This window comes from Amblyraja radiata, chromosome 1 (assembly GCF_010909765.2).
Source record: "Amblyraja radiata isolate CabotCenter1 chromosome 1, sAmbRad1.1.pri, whole genome shotgun sequence".
In the NCBI taxonomy this organism is placed as follows: domain Eukaryota; kingdom Metazoa; phylum Chordata; class Chondrichthyes; order Rajiformes; family Rajidae; genus Amblyraja; species Amblyraja radiata.
In genome coordinates this window covers 31,537,077-31,556,894 of record NC_045956.1, presented here as the reverse complement: position 1 = coordinate 31,556,894, position 19,818 = coordinate 31,537,077, and the positions used below count along the sequence as shown (strand labels likewise).

The 19,818-nt window shown below is 42.9% G+C and overlaps 1 protein-coding gene across 1 annotated transcript in view; it reads right to left on the bottom strand.

The window, feature by feature from the left end:
* plrg1 (pleiotropic regulator 1) overlaps positions 1–19,405 on the bottom strand; it is a 29,268-nt gene extending 9,863 nt beyond the window's left edge. The window contains exons 1-10 of the mRNA XM_033043199.1: positions 19,402–19,405; positions 17,885–17,938; positions 17,046–17,139; positions 13,582–13,672; positions 13,374–13,475; positions 9,919–10,011; positions 8,290–8,439; positions 8,079–8,180; positions 7,825–7,927; positions 234–342 (exon numbers count right to left, since the gene is read on the bottom strand). Coding sequence (XP_032899090.1) covers positions 234–342; positions 7,825–7,927; positions 8,079–8,180; positions 8,290–8,439; positions 9,919–10,011; positions 13,374–13,475; positions 13,582–13,672; positions 17,046–17,139; positions 17,885–17,938; positions 19,402–19,405 — 902 coding nt within the window. The remainder of the gene's footprint in view (positions 1–233; positions 343–7,824; positions 7,928–8,078; positions 8,181–8,289; positions 8,440–9,918; positions 10,012–13,373; positions 13,476–13,581; positions 13,673–17,045; positions 17,140–17,884; positions 17,939–19,401) is intronic.
* Positions 19,406–19,818: the final 413 nt, after the last annotated feature.

Sequence of the window (19,818 nt, the reverse complement as noted above, 5' to 3'; positions counted from 1 at the left end):
ACCCCCTTTGGACAGTCTCCCTCAGATGGTCACGTCAATCAATTCAACTTGTTTATTTATGTATTTATGTATTGTATTTATTTACCTTTCTTGTACATCAGTGGAGCTGCACACTAAATCTCGTTGCACTGACGTGCAATGACAATAAAAGATATATTATTATTATTATTATTATTATTATTCATTCTTCAATCAGAAAAAATCAGAATATCGATATATAGAATTAGACTTACTGTCTTGGATGCAGAATTAGAGAACGAACAGACTTCTTATGGTTGGTTAACGTGACTCTAGTTTTCCCTGCTACCAAATCCCAGAGCCGGATAGTTGTGTCATGGCTTCCTATGAGGGGAACAAAAAAAAATTATTACAACATTCAATTTATATTATCATATTAATGGAATATATTTAAGGAGTTTAAAATACCCATGGATAATCACGGGGGTAAGACTATTTCAAAGGGCTCAAGATAAGACATAACCAAGAATAATAGATGCAAGAAAGATTCAAATTAAAAGCAGTGAAAGTAGTAAGAAACTCATAGCAAAATCTTACTGATAACTTGAGAAACTTTATTATCCTTCAGATATCAAATGATCAGTTCTTTAATGTACTAATTTCGTATAACACCAGTGTTAGTTTGGGGTGGAAGATTGCAACCTTCACGTGGTCCACCCTGTTTCGACTAAAGCAATCAACTCGATGTGCACAAACGGAAGATCAAATAGAACAAGTTGTCCAACAACTTTAGACTGTGCACGCCACACGAAAGAAGAAGTGTTAGTTTGGTTTAGTTTATTATTCTTGTCACGTGTATCGAGGTACAGTAAAAAGCTTTTTGTTTCATGCTATCCAGTCAGCAAAAAGACTACACAGGGTGAACCCAGATTTTCCGGCAACTGATGGTCCCTTATAATCCAGACAAAATTACAAGAGCTCAGTTGAAATTCCCTGAGCGGCCACAGATGGCGTTGCGCGTGGCGAGGTCTCTTTCCGGTTGTGTCCCTCCTTCGTGAAAGAGTTAAATACACTCTGAATCTTCTCTCCTGACTGTTTCAAAGACAATACAGTAAACCCTCGTTTTAACAAACCCCTTATAACAGATGTCGGATATAGCGGACAGACATGAATGAATGAATGAATGAATGAATGAAAACTTTATTGTCATTCAGATATACACCTAGACATAGTGCACCTTGAACGAAATTTCGTTGCATTTGACTCTCCAATCAGGTAAATAGTAAAAGTAAAAGTGCTAGGTGCGTCCATAAAAATGCCTCATGTGCATGGTTCTGTAAAATAAATATATATAAAAAGTTTTTTTTAAAAAGTGTCGATATTTTAAAAGTTCTAGCCTCGGTTTTGTTGATTGTTCAGTAATCTTATGGCCTGGGGGATGAAGCTGTTGCAGAACCTGGTTGTCCCGCTCTTCATGCTGCGGTACCTCCTCCCAGAGTTAAGCAGTATAAACAGTCCGAATTGTGGGTGTGTGGGGGCTCTGGTAATGCCCTTAGCTCTAATCAGACAGCGCTTGTACCCCATGTCCATGATTGAAGGAAGAGAAGTCCCAATGATTTTTTCCGCTGTCCTCACCACTCTCTGAAGGCACTTCCAGTCCGCAGCTGTACAGCTGCCGCACCACGTAGAGATGCAGCTGGTCATGATCGACTCAATTGTGCTTCTGTAGAAGGTGGCGAGGATGGGAGGGTGGAGGTGTAAACTTCTCAACCTGCGGAGGAAGTACAACCGCTGCTGTGCCCGTTTTGCCAGAGATGTAATGTTTGTGGACCAGTTTAAGGTGTCCGTTATATGCACCCCCAGGAACTTGATCTTTTTCACCTGCTCCACTGCTGAGTTGTTGATGCAAAGTGGAGTGTGACTGGGCTGAATTTTCCTTCTGAAATCGACGACAATCTCCTTGGTTTTGTTCACATTTAGGAGAAGGTTGTTCCTGCTGCACCAGCTCACGAGCTGTTCCACCTCCTCTCTATATGCCTGGTCGTCGTTATTGCGGATGAGGCCCACTACTGTTGTGTCATCCGCGTATTTGATGATATGGTTAGTAGTGGACCTGGCGACACAGTCATGTGTCATCAATGTGAAGACCAGCGGACTCAGGACACAGCCCTGAGGGGATCCGGTGCTCAGTGTGATGACCGAGGAGGTGTTCTTCCCCACCCGCACAGACTGGGGTCTTTCAGAAAGGAAATCCAGGATCCAGTTGCATAGTATGGTATTGAAACCTAGGGGTGCCAGTTTGCTCACCAGATGCTGGGGGATTATCGTGTTAAATGCTGAGCTGAAATCAACAAACAGCATCCGCACGTGGGTGTTCCTCTCCTCCAGGTGTTGTAGGCTCAGGTGGACTACAGAGGAAATAGCATCCTCTGTGGAGCGGTTCGGGCGATAAGCAAACTGGAACGGGTCAAAACTGGAGGGGAGTTTAGAGACCATGTGCTGCTTAATAAGCCTCTCAAAGCACCTCATTATTATTGGTGTGAGTGCTACGGGGCGGTAATCATTCAGGCAGGTTATTGTAGACTTTTTGGGAACTGGTATGATGGTGGCTGTCTTGAAACATGATGGAACAATGGCCTGGTTCAGGGAGATGTTAAAAATGTCTGTCAGAACCAGAGCCAGCTGGTCGGCACATCCCCTAAGCAGACGCCCCGGTATGTTATCCGGTCCGGCTGCCTTTCGCTGGTCAATACCCTCCACGGCCTGCCACCGTCTCCCCGGCCGTTTAGAGTCACGGTTCCGACCAAAGATCCTATAGCGGAGCAAGATTGGCTACTCCTGCGAAATGTAATGGGCTGACGTGTAGTACGCTACGGAGGGGATCCTGGGCATTTTTCCCCGCCCATTTTAGTAACCGGAACCTACCCGACCCGACTCCCAGGGTAATCAACGTTGCGGGGGAACAGTTTGTGTGTGTGATATATAGGGTTAGATTCATAATTCTGTCAGTTCATACTTCTGTTAATTCTTGTCAAGAATAAAATTTGACTCTGGTAATTGTCTTTTTAAATGTTTTTTAAATCATTTCTTTTTAAATGGCTCATAAGCTGTGTTTGAGTTGATTTTGTAGTAACTGGAACCTACCCGACCCGACTCCCAGGGTAATCAACGTTGCGGGGAACAGTTTTTGTGCGTGATACAGGGTTAGATTCAGAATTCTGTTAGTTCATACTTCTGTTAATTCTTGTTAAAGAATAAAATGTTTATAAACACACATACATGAATGCGATATAAATGTATATAATCATATAACACACATAATTATATTTCTTCTGATTTTTATATCCAATGATGAACTTTATTTCAGACTAGACAAGGGACATTAAATAATAAACATTGTAAACCTCCCCGCAACTTCACACATAGGCCCCATCCCACCCCTCAACTCTCTCTCCCCCCCGGCACTTCATCGCCTCCCCCCACACTACAATGTCTCCCCCTCTCCTATGCTGTAGTCCCTTAACCCACCAGCCCCCAACCCCACATCTCTCCCCATGCTCTCTGCACCCCGGCCCCTACCCCACCTCTCTCTCCCAAAGATCTTATACCGGAGCTCCGCTATAAGATCTTTGCTCTCTCCCTCCCCCGGCCATACCCAACCCTCCTGCGCCACCACTACCCCACTTGCACTACTCCCCTCCACTCTCCCCACTGCCTCGGGCCGCGCACCCCCTCTCCCCGCCCAAGTCAAAGACTTGCGAAGATACGGGAGCGGAGGCGGAAGCAAAGATCCGATCTTTGGCCGGAAGCAAGATGGCGGAACAAGATGGCGGAGGCTGGTTGCTAAAATGGGTCCTATAATCACCCATGAATCTGCCCATGACCGTACTACGTGTTTTGCGTAGGAGTAGGCCATCTTGCTCTGCTATAAGATCTTTGGTTCCGACGCCACTCCCGACTCCCAAGGTGCACCAGCGAGCCCTTCTTCACCCACCGACAGGACACAATGTACTGGAGTAATTCAGTGGGTCAGGATCTCTGGAGAACACAGATGGGTGACATCAGGCCCCTTCCTCTGAGTTACTCCAGCATTTAGGTTTCAGTGTGCCCCCTGAGTCACCATGGGGCTTCCTCCCCTCAGCTGCTGTCGCTTGCAAGCTAGAGTATGTTGACATACTCCGGGGGAGAAGGAGGAGGTGGCAGCAGCATTGGTGGGGGAAGGAGGTGGTGATGGTGGGTGGAGGAGGTGGTGGTGGTAGGGGGAGGAGGGGGCACTTCATTAAGTTTATGTAAAGAATGCAGTCCTCCCCCTCCCCCCCTCCTTCTTCGCGCGGGGTCAGAAGCCAGGGCTCTAAATGGCCGTGGAGATGCTGGGAACCAGGGATGGGTCGGTAGGTCACACCATTTACTGTCAGTTTATATTTAATATTTGTTTTATTTAAGTGTCTGGCACACCGTGGTGCTTTAGTGACACGGGAGGGGAGTCATTAGCGGGCCAGGGGTGTATTGTTGTTTCATTATCACGTGACCTCCGTTGGCCCGGAGAAACGGATAATCCAGAAAGGCTCTGGAACCAAGGGTGCCGGAAAATTAGTGTTCAACCTGTACATGATTACAATCAAGCCACCTAAAGTGTGTACATACATGATAAAGGGTATAATGCTTAGTGCAAGAGAAAGTGCAATACAAGTTCAAGCCTGGTCAATCCTCTTAAAACTATTAGATTAATGCTCCCAAATGATATCATATTATTACTATTTTACAACACTGCACAAAGAAAATCTTTAAAGGCCATGAACTAACTCAGCAGCTTTCAGGTGAGCCAAAAATTGAAACAGTGAGGTAAAACAATGCAAGATGGATCTAAAATAGCTACAATAAGCCAATCTATCAACAACTTACAATGAGAATTTTAATTAATTTCATGAATGTAAAAATGTTAATGTAATCAGCTACTTTCAATGCATCATTTACAAAAGACTATCTTTCAAAACATTTAAGATCAGGAACCTCCCGTGTTTCCCCAGCAGCCTGGTATACAAATCATCAGAGCTTTCTGCGTTCATTGATCTTGTCAAGCCTAAATCAATCTATGAATCTTCTCAAAAATTACATCTTAGATCCATCCTTTTATTCCTACATTGACTCCATCGATGTCTTAGCAGCCACAGGGCAACTTTAAATAAACCTGCATTGTAAATGAATCGGCACTTCAATACGAATAAGTAGAAAGGATGTAGGCTCCATCCTGGGGGCGGAGTTGGATTCATGGGACGTGGTCTGGGAGGGGAGGATGCTCCTCAAACTGCGGAGCATCCCGGACAATACAGCTCACCCCCTCACCCCCTCCATGACACACTGGTCAATGTAAGGAGTGCCTTCAGCAACAGACTGGTTCCACCAAGATGCAGCACAGAACACCACAGGAGATCCTTCTTCAGCTATCAAACTGTACAACTGTACAAAATGCAGGAGTAACTCAGCGGGACAGGCAGCATCTCTGGAGAGAAGGAATAGTCTCAACCTGAAACATCACCCATTCCTTCTCTCCAGAGATGCTACCTGTCCCACGGAGTTACTCCAGCATTTTGTATCTATCTACGGTTTACACCAACATCTGAAGTTCCTTCCTACATATTTTGCCGACCTCCGTACCTGCAATTGGATCCTTGACTTCCTTATCAACAGACCCAAATCAGTGGGATGAGTAACATCATCTCCTCTTCACTGACCACCAACATGGCGCATCTCAAGGCTGTGCAATTACCCCCTGCTCTACTCTGCTCTTTACATCCACAACTATACGGCTACACACAGTTCCGATATCATTCATGAATTCCCCGACAACATTGTTTTTGGCCGAATCAAGGGAGACAATGAGTCAGCTCACAAAAGGGAGACAGAACATCTAGTTGAGAAGTGCCGCGACAACAAGTCGAGTAGTACCACGACAATAGTGAAACTAATTGTAGACATTAGACAGGGCAAGTTTAGTTTAGTTCATTAACATGTGTACCGAGGTACCGTGAAGAGCTTTTCGTTATGCTATCCAACCAGCGGAAAGACTTTACATGATTACAAAAGCCCCATCTACAGTGTACAGATACAAGATAAAGGGAAGAAAGAGATTTTGCAAGTAGACAAAATAGACAACTCAGCTGAGTTTCTCCAGCATTTTTTGTCTATCTTCGATTTTCCAGCATCTGCAGTTCTTTCTTAAAGAAAGAGATTTGGCATGTCAGCGAATACAAACTTCTACAGATGTACTGTAGGCATCATCCTGACTGGTGGCATCATGTCATAAACATAGAAAATAGGTGCAAGAGGAGGCCATTTGGCCCTTCGAGCCTGCACCGCCATTTATTGTGATCATAGCTGATCATTCCCAATCAGTAACCCGTGCCTGCCTTCTCCCCATATCCCTTGATTCTGCTAGCCCCTTAAGCTCTATCTAATTCTCTTTTAAATTCATCCAGTGAATTGGCCTCACTGCCTTCTGTGGCAGAGAATTCCACAAATTCACAACACTCTGGGCGAAAAAGGTTTTCCTCATCTTGGTTTTAAATGGCTTCCCCTTTATTCTTAGACTATGGCCCCTGGTTCTGGACTCCCCCATCATTGGGAACAGTTTTCCTGCATCTCGCTTGTCCAGTCCTTTTATAATTGTATATGTTTCTATAAGATCCTGGTATGTTAATTCCAATATCCCTGAATGCAAGAGGCAGCAAAGAGTGGCGGAGTTCCAGCCTCACATTCGAAAGCGTCTACATGAAACTCTGCCTCAAGAAGGCAGCATCTATAAAACATGTCACTGTGCAGCACGAGAACAGGCCTTCGTTCCACAATATCTGTGCAGAACATGAGCCAAGACCACCTCTTATCTACCTGCACATAATCCATATCCCTCCATTTCCTGCATGTAAACATGGCTATCTAAATCTAAAAGTGACAATTGTGTCTTCTCAACCACCAACCCCGCAGCGTGTCATTCCATGTAAAAAAGTTGACCCGCGCATTTCCTTCAAAACTCTCACCTTAAAGCTGCGCCCACTGATTTCTCCATCCTGAGAAAAAGGTTCTGGCTGTTTACTTTATCTATGCATATCATCATTTTATATACTTCTATCAGGTCTCCCGGCATTCCCAATAAATCAAACAGTCTATCCAACCTCTCCCAGTACCTAATATCCCCAATCACGGCATAATTCCGCTAAACCTCCTCTGCACCCTTTCCAAAGCCCCCACATCCTTCCTGTAATGGGGCGACTTGAACAGCAAGGATCTATCATCAGGGAACCCCATCATCTAGTTCCCATTCCATCAGCATGCACTCGTCATCCTGCTACCGTTGGACTGGAGTTATAGAAGCTTTACAGAAGTCTCATACCATTAGGTTCAGGAACAGCTTCTTCCCTACAACTATTAATTTCTTCAACCGAGCGCATGCAAATCCTACCGACGCAATTAAACACTACAGACCCTCACTTGCACTACCATGAATTTTGTCTTAATTGTGTATTGTCGCACTTCCCTTTTTTTCTTTGCAGTGTCTTGTAGAATTTATGTGCAATTTATGTATAATTGATATTTTAGCGTGTTGTATACGAGTCTACATATCTGTGATGCTGCTGCAAGCAAGATTTGTATTGTATTTGTGCACCATACTTGTGCATATCACTGGTGTAAATTAAAACAAAAACAATGGAAAGAAAAGTTGCCGTGCATGTGAAAGAGAAAATAATGTATAGAGAAATAAAAAGAGATGGGATGGAATGGATTAGGAGCTGCCATGAACTATGAAAGACCTATGGCCTCCTCCTGTATCATTATAAAAATATGTTTAGAATCCACATTGAGTGTCTTTACCTGTAATAATTTGTGGTTCTCCAGCTTGGCATTTCACAGTTGCTACAGTATTCGTGTGCCCTGATAGCGTATGTACATTTGCTTTAGTCCGTATGTCCCATACCTGCAACACAAATGTCCACGCAAAAATGTCTAGCAGGATTGATGACCAACTTTGACAAATGCTAAAAAGCTATTACTTTATGCGGATTAGACCGACGTGGTCAACAATCCATGTACTGCGCTGAGGTGCAGAACTGTAGAAAATGACTTACCCTTGCTGTTGAATCTCTGCCACAAGTTATCAAGACATCGATAGTCGGATGTAAATCTAACCCATACACTGCACTTAAATGTCCATGATAATGACGAATAACCTGGGAAAACAGCAACAAATATTCAAAAATTCAGAACTGCATGATTATTAACAGCAAAATTGCAGCATTTTTAATTCATTTTAGAAGTGCTCATTGTAGAAGTCTATACCTTGTTATATTCCAGATCCCAGCACTTCACCTGCTTATCCTCTCCACAGGAAAAAAGATATGGGCTGCGTGAACTGACTGCCACCCCGCGAACAGTGCTGATGTGCCCAGTCAATGATAGCTTCAGTTTACCACTGGCTAGATCCCAGATCTGGACGGCAAAAACAATCATTTATTCCTCACTATAAAACAGTGATGCTACTTTGTAAAGTCAGTCAGATACAAAAGTTGTGAGGATAGTTTACATCAATACTGTAGATGGAGAAAATCTGAAACCAAATTGCTGGAAACATAGGCAAGTCAGCCTTTGTGGAAAGGAGATATGTATTACCTTCAGATTTATTAATCTGTTGGTTCCCTTCACCAATGCTGATGAAATCGATTAGTATTAGTAAAATCTGTATTTTTTTATCTCAAACTTTCTTCATCCCCAGTATTTATTTAAACAGCAAATATTATTGGTATTCAACATTTGTAGATGGTATCAAATTACGATCAAATATACATGTGGAGAATTGTGATCTACATTGAATCATTATGCATTAATGTCATTTTCTGATTTACTAGCAACAGTGCCTGACTCTGGAGTTTTCCAAGCAGTGCTTTTTATATTTGCCTTACCACAATCTTCGAGCGGAACTGGCTCGAAGGGCCAAATGGCCTACTCCTGCACCTATTGTCTAATCTTTGACATGTTTAAGAAAGAACTGCAGATGCTGGAAAAATCGAAGGTACACAAAAATGCTGGAGAAACTCAGCGGGCGAGGCAGCATCTGTGGAGCGAAGGAATGGGTGACGTTTCGGGTAGAGACTCTTCTTCAGACTGATGTGGGGGTGGGGGGAGGGCGGGAAGAAGAAAGGAAGAGGCAGAGACAGTAGGTTGTGGGAGAACTGGGAAGGGGAGGGGAAGGAGGGGGATTGGGTATTTTACCCCCCAGTGGTATGAACATTGACTTTTCCAATTTCAGGTAGTCCTTGCTTTCTCCCTCCTCCCTCCCCCCCCCCCCACCACCACCCATAGTTAAAAGTTACGGTTATAGTTTATAGTCATATTTTTTTTTTTCAAAGTATCAAGAGAGATTTAGATATAGCTCTTAAGGCTAGTGGAATCAAGGGATATGGGGAGAAAGCAGAAACGGGGTACTGATTTTGGATGATCAGCCATGGTCATATAGAATGGCGGTGCTGGCTCGAATGGTCTACTCCTGCACCTATTTTTTTTAATGTTTCTATAGAGAGATACCCCTACGTATTCTGACTCCTGAGTAAGAATGATATAACAAGTGAATGTTCTGTGGGATACTGCTATGTGTAGTACCACTGCATCAAAGAGTAAATCAAGAAATTATTCCAAATAAAATTTAAAATGCTATGAAACAAAATAAAGAATGATTAAAATACAGAATGACAATGCTGTAGTGTAAACTGTAGACATGGTAGCTAAACAGCCAGCTTGTTAGTTCATGGTACTCTGAAGGTCAGTTATGAGACATTTTATTTTACAAGTGAATACATAAAACTGTGTGCTCAATGTATAAAAGGAGGACAAAAAAAGGAATCAGAAATGATTCGTCCAAATCTGCCTCAATACTTTGGTAATTTCATTTCACATTTCCAATATCAAAATTACCTTAATAGTTCTATCAGCAGAGCCCGTTACAAACCATTGATTTCCAGGTTCCACCGCTAGACATCTCACCCAGCCCAAATGCCCACTGATGACCTGCAGAATAATGCAAGACTCAAGATTAGAAACAATACTTCAGATGCTAGTTTACAAAAAAGAAGCAACGCACTGGGGTAACACAGATGGATAAGGCAGTATCCCTGGAGAAGATGGATGGGTGATGTTTCGGGTTGGGAACCTTACAGTCATAGAGTCATACAGTGTGGAAACAGGCCCTTCCGCCCAACTTGCCCACACCGATCAACATGTCCCATCTGCACTAGTCCCACCAGTGTGCCTGTGGCCCATATATCCCTCTAAACCTGTCCTCTCCATGTACCTGTCCTTTCCATGTCAAATTGCTTCTGAAACGTAGTGATAGTCCCTGCCTCCACTACCTCCCTCGGCAGATCGTTCCATACACCTACCACTCGTTCTCTGAAAAAGTTATCTCTCGGATTCCTATTAAATCTTTCCCTCTTCACCTTAAACTTATCTCCCCCTGGTCCTCGATTCCCCTACTCTGGGCAAGAGACTGTGTATCTATTCCTCTCATGAATTTATACACCTCTATAAGATCACCCCTCATCCTCCTGCGCTCCAGGGAATTGAGTGCCAGCATGCTCAACCCTATAGATCAGACCCTTAAGCCCTGGCAACGTCCTTATAAATCTTCGCTGCACCCTTTCCAACTTGACATCTTTCCTATAACATGGTACCCAGAACTGAACACGATATTCTAAATGCAGCCTCACCAACATTTTATATAATTGCAACATCCCCTCCCAACCTCTATACTCAATAGTCTAACTTATGGCCAATACACCAAAAGCCTTTCCGACCACCCCCTCTACCAGAGATGCCACCTTCATGGAACTATGTACCTGCACTCTGTTCTACAACACTTCCCAGAGCCCTACCATTCACTGTGTAGGAGTTGCCCACGTTAGACTTCCCAAAATTCAATATCTCACATTTCTCTGTATTAAATTCCATCAACTATTCCTCAGCCCACCTGGCCAACCGATCAAGATCCTGCTGCGATTTTTGACAACCATCTTCACCCTCTGCAATGTCACCCACTTTTGTATCAACCGCAAACTTGCTAATCTTGCCATGCACATTCTCATCCAAATCACTGATTTGGATGTCAAACAGTAATAGGCCCAACATCGAACCCTGAGACACACCACTAGTCACAGACCTCCAGTCCGAGATTCCATCATCACATTCTGCTTCCTTCCATTAAGCTAATTTTCCATCTATTCAGCTATCTCTCCTTGGATGCCATGAGATCTAACCTTCTAAGACAGCCTGCCATGTGACAACTGTCGAGTGGTTTGCTGAAATCCATATATACATCTCCAGCCAGCACCACCATTCAATGTTTTGATTGATTTATAGACTTTATTAATCCCCTTATTCAGGGGAAATTCTGATGTCCTTGCAGCACACTAATAAAAATACAACACAGTATTCATGAAGAAATTCAACACCAAAACATAAAAACATCCCCCCACAGTGATTCCCACTGTGGGGGAAGGCACAAGGTCCAGTTCACCACCACATCCCCAATCAGTACCCCGTTCCTGCCTTCTTCCCATATCCCATGACTCTGCTATATTTAAGAACCCTATCTAGCTCTCTCTTGAAAGAATCCAGAGAACCGGCCTCCACCGCCCTCTGAGGCAGAGAATTCCACAGACTCACAACTCTCTGTGAGAAAAAGTGTTTCCTCGTCTCCTCTAAATGGCTTACCCCTTATTCTTAAATTGTGGCCTCTGGTTCTGCTCCCCCATCATCGGGAAGACGTTTCCTGCCTCCAAAACCTTAATAATCTTATATGTTTCAAATAAGATACCCTCTCATCCTTCTAAACTCCAGAGTATACAAGCCCAGTCGCTCCATTCTCTCAGCCTATGATAGTCCCGCCATCCCGGAAATTAACCTTGTAAACCTGCACTGCACTCCCTCAATAGCAAGAAAGTCCTTCCTCAAATTGGTCACATCTTCTTGGGATTATCCTTAATGCTATCTGCCAGAGAGGGGTGGGGTGGAAATATGTGTGTTTCCAGGTGGATAGGTGGTAGGGTTTTTTTGTAGTTATCTATAATTGGAAACTCAATGTTCATACTATTAAAGCTATAAGCTACCCAAGTGCTGAAGCTCCAGTTTATGTGTTGCCTCACTCTGGCAATGGAGTATGTCAGTATGGGAATGGGAAGAGGAATTAAAATGGATAGCAGCCAAGAGATCAGTCGGCTTTGGCAAGTGTTTGTAGGACCGAGCGCAAGTGTTTGGTGAAATGGTAATAGAGTCTATAGTGTGATAGAGGACATGCACATGAACCCCTGTCTCAACAGGAAGGTAGTCGGGATCGAACCCGGGTCTCCGGCCCTGCAAGCACTGTAAGGCAGCAACTCAACTGCTGAGCCACCGTGCTGCCTGCTTTCTGTGAGTTCACTGAGGAAGGCCAATCTGACATCTGCTAGGTAGATGACATTATTCCACCGACTTTCAGGATAAATCGAGCATTGAATGCATTAAACTCTTCGTGGAGGTACGAATTATTGTCAATGAAGATACAGCCCAACCTGGCCCTGTAGCCCATTTAAGCATACAAATCTTGCCACAAACAACAGGTGCCTGCATGGTTATCCTATGTCTCTAGTTTGGTCTTGAATTCCCACTTGGCATCCATGATAGTTCAATGGTATTTTCGCAAATCTTACAAAATGTTGAGAAATCTTACAAAACGTGAGAAACAGTCATCAACAGCAAAACTACCAACTTTTCATTTATGCATGCATCCTCTTGTGCATGAATTTAGCGTTTAACTAATAACCAAGTTCAGACAGCGTGTAAATTCCTTCAAAACTATTCTGTGCTCATTTTGTTGTTCTCCCTTTATTTAGCCAGTTACTTATAAAAGCTACATAAAAAGTCATTGTAGATGTCGAAAATTTTGAAATAAAAACAGAAAATGCTGCAAATACTCAGCCGGTCAAACTGTTTGTAGGATGAGAGATAGCGCTGACATTTTAGAACTTTATGTAAATGTTACTTTGTGAGTGTTTCTAGCATTTTTTCTTTTCACTTAAAATTTCACCAGCATTTACCCAACATTGGGTATTTCTCTATCTGGAAGGTGGCAGTTTGGTATAGAGCTGTACAGCACAGAAATGGGCTCTTTGGCCCAATGACCAATATATCACAATTAACTTATTTGAAACTGAAGAATGCTAGTGTGCAGTGAATTGCCCAACAGAGTTATTTTTCTCTTATAAGTGTGTTGCAAATTGATAAAATATAGTTAGGCGATTTACAAAAAAAGAGGAGCACTGGAGCTGACTTCAGCTGTGAGGACATGTGGAAACGGGATTTTTTCATCAAAAAAATTCACACAATAATTTTCTTACTCTGTACAGTTTCCAAGGTGGATGCCATTGAGGTTTCGGCATTGTAGGAAGTTTCCTTGCAATTTGTGAGGAATTCTTTGTGCCTCCAGCTTCCAGTAGACTCTGTAATATGAATCAAATATAAAAATAAGGTTGCAGACTTAAAAATTAAATGACGTTCTTTCATCAGAAGTAATGTATTTTAGTATTGAACTCAAAGAAGCCATACCATGGAAGACACTGGGGGCTGTGAACGTTCAGGAATGCCTGCTTGTCTGTGGATATCAGCAACACTGGCAGCAGTATGGGTAGCTTCTTGCCTTCAAGTGGAATGATGAATACAACAAAGTGTCATAAAGTTAAGGCGCTATTAAAAAAGCTTGCATTATCTAATTCTTCCTCCTTTGAGCATCAATAAAATATTTGCTTAATACGCAACGTTTTTGGACGGGTCCCTTCTTCAAACCGGGGGGAGAGGTGGGTTTGTTAGAGGTTACCCAAAATTGGAGAATTCAATGTTCATACCATTGGATTGTAAGCTACCCAAGTGGAATATGAGGTGCCGTTCCTTCAATTTGTGTGTGGCTTCACTCTGGCAATGGAGGAAACCCAGCAAGGAAAGGTCAGTATAGGAATAGGAAGGCGAGTTAAAATGGTTAGCAACCGTGAAATCCAGGAGGCCCTGGCATACCGAACGCAAATATTCAGCAAGATGGTTATCGAGTCTACGCTTAGTTTCGCCAATTTACGGAAGGCCACTGTGGGAACCCCCCGGATGCATTAGAAGATTTTGGAGGAGGTGTACGTAAACTTCTGACTCGCTTGAAAGGACTGCGAGGATCCCTGAATGAAGACGAGGGAGGATGTACAGGGGAAAGTACCTGGGGAGGCCATGATTTCCGTGGGAAGGGATGCGTGAACCATAGATTTGCGGAGATAGCAATATAAAAAAGGAAATCGGGAGGGCAAAAAGGGGACAGAAGATAGTTCTGTCAGATAGCATGAAGGATAATTCCATGAATATTTTACAGTGCCCTCCATAATGTTTGGGACAAAGACCCATCATTTATTTATTTGTCTCTGTACTCCACAATTTGAGATTTGTAATAGAAAAAATCACATGTGGTTAAAGTGCACATTGTCAGATTTTAATAAAGGCCATTTTTATACATTTTGGTTTCACCATGTCGAAATTGCAACAGTGTTTATATATAGTCCCCTCATTTCAAGGCACCATAATGTTTGGGACACATGGCTTCACAGGCGTTTGTAATTGCTCAGGTGTGTTTAAATGCCTCCATAATGCAGGTAGAAGAGAGCTCTCAGCACCTAGTCTTTCCACCACCTTTGGAAACTTTTATTGCTGTTTATCATCATGAGGACCAAAGTTGTGCCAATGAAAGTCAAAGAAGCCATTATGAGACTGAGAAACAAAACGGTTAGAGATATCAGCCAAACCTTTAGGCTTACCAAAATCAACTGTTTGGAACATCATTAAGAAGAAAGAGCACTGGTGAGTTGCTAATGACAAAGGGACTGGCAGGCCAAAGAAGACCTCCACAGCTGATGACAGAAGAATTCTCTCTATAATACAGAAAAATCCCCAAACACCTGTCCGACAGATCAGAAACACTCTTCAGGAGTCAGGTGTGGATTTGTCAATGACCACTGTCCGCAGAAACTTCATGAACAGAAATGCAGAGGCTACCCTGCAAGATGCAAACCACTGGTTAGCTGCAAAAATAGGATGGCCAGGTTACAGTTTGCCAAGAAGTACTTAAAAGAACAACCACAGTTCTGGAAAAAGGTCTTGTGGGCAGATGAGACAAAGATTAACTTATATCAGAGTGATGGCAAGTGCAAAGTATGGAGGAGAGAAGGAACTGCCCAAGATCCAAATCATACCACCTCATCTGTGAAACACGGTGGTGGGGGTGTTATGGCCTGGGCATGTATGGCTGCTGAAGGTACTGGCTCGCTTATCTTCATTGATGATACAACTGCTGATGCTAGTAGCATAATGAATTCTGAAGTATATAGACACATCCTATCTGCTCGAGTTCAAACAAATGTCTCAAAACTCATTGGCTGGCGGTTCATTCTACAGCAAGACAGTGATCCCAAACATACTGCTAAAGCAACAAAGGAGTTTTACAAAGCTAAAAAATGGTCAATTCTTGAGAGGTCAGGTCAATCACCCGATCTGAACCCAATTGAGCATGCCTTTTATATGCTGAAGAGAAAACTGAAGGGGACTAGCCCCCAAAACAAGCATAAGGTAAAGTTGGCTGCAATACAGGCCTAGAGCATCACCAGAGAAGACACCCAGCAACTGGTAATGTCCATGAATCGCAGACTTCAAGCAGTCATTGCATGCAAAGGATATGCAACAGAATACTAAACATGACTACTTTCATTTACATGACATTGCTGGGTCATTAATTATAGTCCCAAACATTATAGTGCCCTGAAATGGGGGGGGGGCATGCATAAATACTGCTGTAATTTCTACATGGTGAAACCAAAATGTATAAAAATGGCCTTTAATAGAATCTGACAATGTGCATTTTAGCCACATGTGATTTTTTCTATTACAAATCTCAAATTATGGAGTACAGAAGCTAATATATAAATGATGGGTCCAAGCATTATAGATGGCACTGCATGTACATAAAGGGAAAAGGTTTAATCAGAGAATGGGTTCCCTCAGGAAACAAAATGGTCATCTTTGCATGGAGCCACAGGAGATGGGCAAGGTCCTCAATGAGTATTTCTCCTCTGTTTTTACCATGGAGAAAGACAGGGGGACTGAGTATCGTGTGACAGTCAATGAAGTGTCTTGAGAGCAGGTCAGTGTTACGGTCGTGGAGGTGTCGAAGATCCTGACGCATACGAAAATAGACAATTCCTCGGGGCCTGATCAGATATATCTGAGGACACTGTGGGAAGTTGGGGAAGAAATTGCTGGAGCCCTGGCTGAGATTTAAGAGTTGTCATTAAATACGAGTTTTAAGATGCCAGCAGACTGGAGTGTGGTAAATGTTGTGCCGCTATTCAAGAAGGGCTACAGAGAAAAGCCTGGGATCTAAAGGCCAATGAGCCTAACATCTGTGCTCATAAAGTTACTGGAGTGCATTCTGAAGGCTAAGATATGCCTGCATTTAGATGGACAACGACTGATAAGACATAATCAGCATGGTTTTGTACATGGGAGGTCGTGTCTCACAAATCTGATTGAGTTTTTTGAAGACGTGACCAAAAAGGTCGATGAGGGCAGAGCAAGGTTCCGTATGGTCAGCTGCCTGGAAGGTTAGATTGCTAGGGCTCTGAGCAGGGATAGCTGAATGGATAGAAAATTGGTTTCATGGAAGTAAGTAGAGGTTGATGATCAAAGGTTGCTTCTCAGACTGGAGGCCTGTGACTAGTGGTGTGCCTCAGGGTTCGGTGCTGGGTCATTGCTGTTTGTCATCTATATCAATGATTTGGATGAAGAGTCTCTTGCTCTGAGTAGGGGAATTTATAAACCAGAGGACATAGGTTTAAGGGGAAGTGGGAAACATATTTCCAGGAATGAATTTAAAACTGCATCGATGATTCTTCTTAATTTTAATGCAAAATATGTAAAACATTTTCATGCCAGGATTGCATGAAAAGCCATTTAAAGTCCTCAGATTTCTTAAACGATAAACGTACCTGGCTTTTGAAGGTGGAACTATCAAAGCCAACGCACGACTGCTTGCTTCACTTGGCATTTTCTGCACCTGTGTATCTGCTGTCAGTGCCACTCCTACAATTTAAATTGATAATAAGTATTTTACTTTAGCAAAAGAAAATTTGTAAATGATAATGAGTATTAATGCAAACTTTTAATTTCTCAATCAGAACTTTATTTCTGAATGAACATGTTACGTATTACTTTAACACAATGCATTGCTTCCAATCCAAACAGTTATATCAATATTTAATTCTCCTAATTTGATTTGATAATATGTACGGGTAGTGGCACTTGTTATGGTAGGGTTTCATTCCAGAGAAATGTTCGCACACCAGTGGGCGGCACGCTGGCACAGCGGTAGAGTTGCTGCCTCGCTGCGCCAGAGACCTGGGTTCAATCCTGACTATGGGTGCTGCCTGTACGGAGTTTGTACGTTCTCCCCCCCGTGACCTGCGTGGGTTTTCTCCGGGTGCTCCAGTTTCCTTCCACACTCCAAAGACCTACAGGTTTGTATGTTAATTGGCTTGGTAACATTGCAAATGGTCCCTAGTGCCTGTAGGATAGTGTCAGCGTGCGGGGATTGCTGGTCGGCACGGATTCCGTGGGCCAAAGGTCCTGTTTCCACGCTGTACCTATAAATTAAACTAAACCAATCTGTTTGCTAACCAGAAAAGAACAAAAACTGTGTGTGGATAAGAAATTACAGAAACAGAAAGCAAGCGGAGGAGGGAAGACTGCACAACATTAGAAAGCTTAGAAAGTTAACTGCACATCAGATAGCTTAAAACAAAAATATTTTTTCAGGATCATTGCTGACCTGGACCTGAAGGGTACGGATGAGTACCAGTTATCACGTATTCGGGTTCCTGACCTAAAGTACAATAGAATCAAAATACACCTTTTTAAGTGAGACTTCAACGTAAATTTTATGACATTAAAAAAACAATAACTGGTGTTCAAGAGTGAAAACAACACATACCTTTCTAGAGAAAAACATCTTTCAAATTTCAAAGCAAAATTGCATACGATAAAATATAAAGTTTAAAGAAGCGGGAAATCCAGAATTGATTTTTTCAGGCGAACACAAGAAGGGTTGGATAACTATCTGGCATGTTAGACCTAATTACAGTGAAGGCATATTAAAATTCATTGTTTATACAAGATACTTAGAAAAGAGAGGAGAGTCCTCCTCTGCCCCTCCCTTCCAAGATCATGGATGAGCAGCTGAGACCTGTTACTTACAACTCCTGCGTCAAGTGGCAATTTTAGATCATTCCATGTGTCCCGGTTGTACTAGCATACAGGTTCAGTTGCCAAGATTCAGTGGAACGGAAGTCATTGCAAAGAATTACAAAGATATTGTCTTGAAGGGTACACTCCAATTTGTCACGCCACTCGAACGGGAGCCGTTTGGAAGAGCAGACAGAGACAAACGCACAAGAATCTTCAGCGTGTGTTGAACTTTCAAAGTGATGATCAGCACTGCTAATGTCTAATGAGCAACAGACCGCACGAGGAGGAAGAGCACAGAAGCATTGTAGCTGTGAGAGATTCCAGAAGAAGCAGGCATTTCTGTATTAATTCAAATAGCAATCTTGCATTGTTGTGTTATCTCCATGGTAGCACGCTAAGGGGGGGGGGGGAAGAAAGAATGGAGGGAGAAACTGGGAAGAGAAGGAGCCAATAGTAGGAAGAACAGGAATAGTGATCCTAGTCAGAGTGTCCTGAATCTTCAATGGAAGGTAAAAAGTAAACAAAAGTAAACTCTCCAAAGATATGTTCATCTCTTTGTTACTCCCATACCATAAACAAACACAGTAAAAATAGGAAAGCTGAGTGTTGTACAGGGATAAGGATTTCAGATTCACAGGGTATTAGGACAATTCTTGAACAGGAAGCACTTGATAAAAAGATGGGTTGCACGATAAAGTCAAGAAATTGGATCTGGTATTCCCAGCATGAATCCAAGGCTGAGCTAAAATTGAAGTACATTTTCCCACCCTCGTGGATCCTACACTGCTCATTGAAATCAGTGAGTTAATAGATTGAATAAATTCCATCATTGATCATAATAATGACTGCCGTCAAGCCACTTCCAATGATTGCCCCAAGTTTCATGGTCTTTCAGCGACTGCCAGCATCATTGACTGACGTATCAGGTCACCGAAAAATATGCGGCGTGATGACGTATTGAGGCGGGGTGTTTTTTCATGTGTCAAATGTTCAAAATCTTTTGGCGACACTGACATGACGCCAGCAGTCGCTGAAAAAAATCACCAAGTGGGACAGGCCCTTTAGTAAAATCAGCAAAGAAATATTCATTGGGGACCTTGCCCATCTCCTATGGCTTGACACAACGCTGACGGCTTTGATTCCTGATGGGCCGTATTCTCTCTCTGGTTACTCTTTTTCCCTTGGATTATCCTCAATATTATCTGCCAGAGCTTTCACCTGCCCCCTTGCTTCTCTCTTGATTTCCTTTTTAGTGCGCTCCTCAGTTCCTGAAACTCCTCCAGGGATACACTTGATCCCCGCTGTCCTTGATGCAGCACTATAAGACTTTGGTTAGGCCACATTTGGAGTATTGCTTGCCATTACAGGCAAGGGTGGAAACTGGAGAGGATGCAGAGGTTTACCAGAATGCTGCTTGGATTGGAGGGTTTCAGCTCCAGGAAGAGGGTGGATAAATTGTTTTCTTTAGAATGTCGGAGGTGGAGGGAAGACTTGATAGAAAGATATAAAATTAGGTGA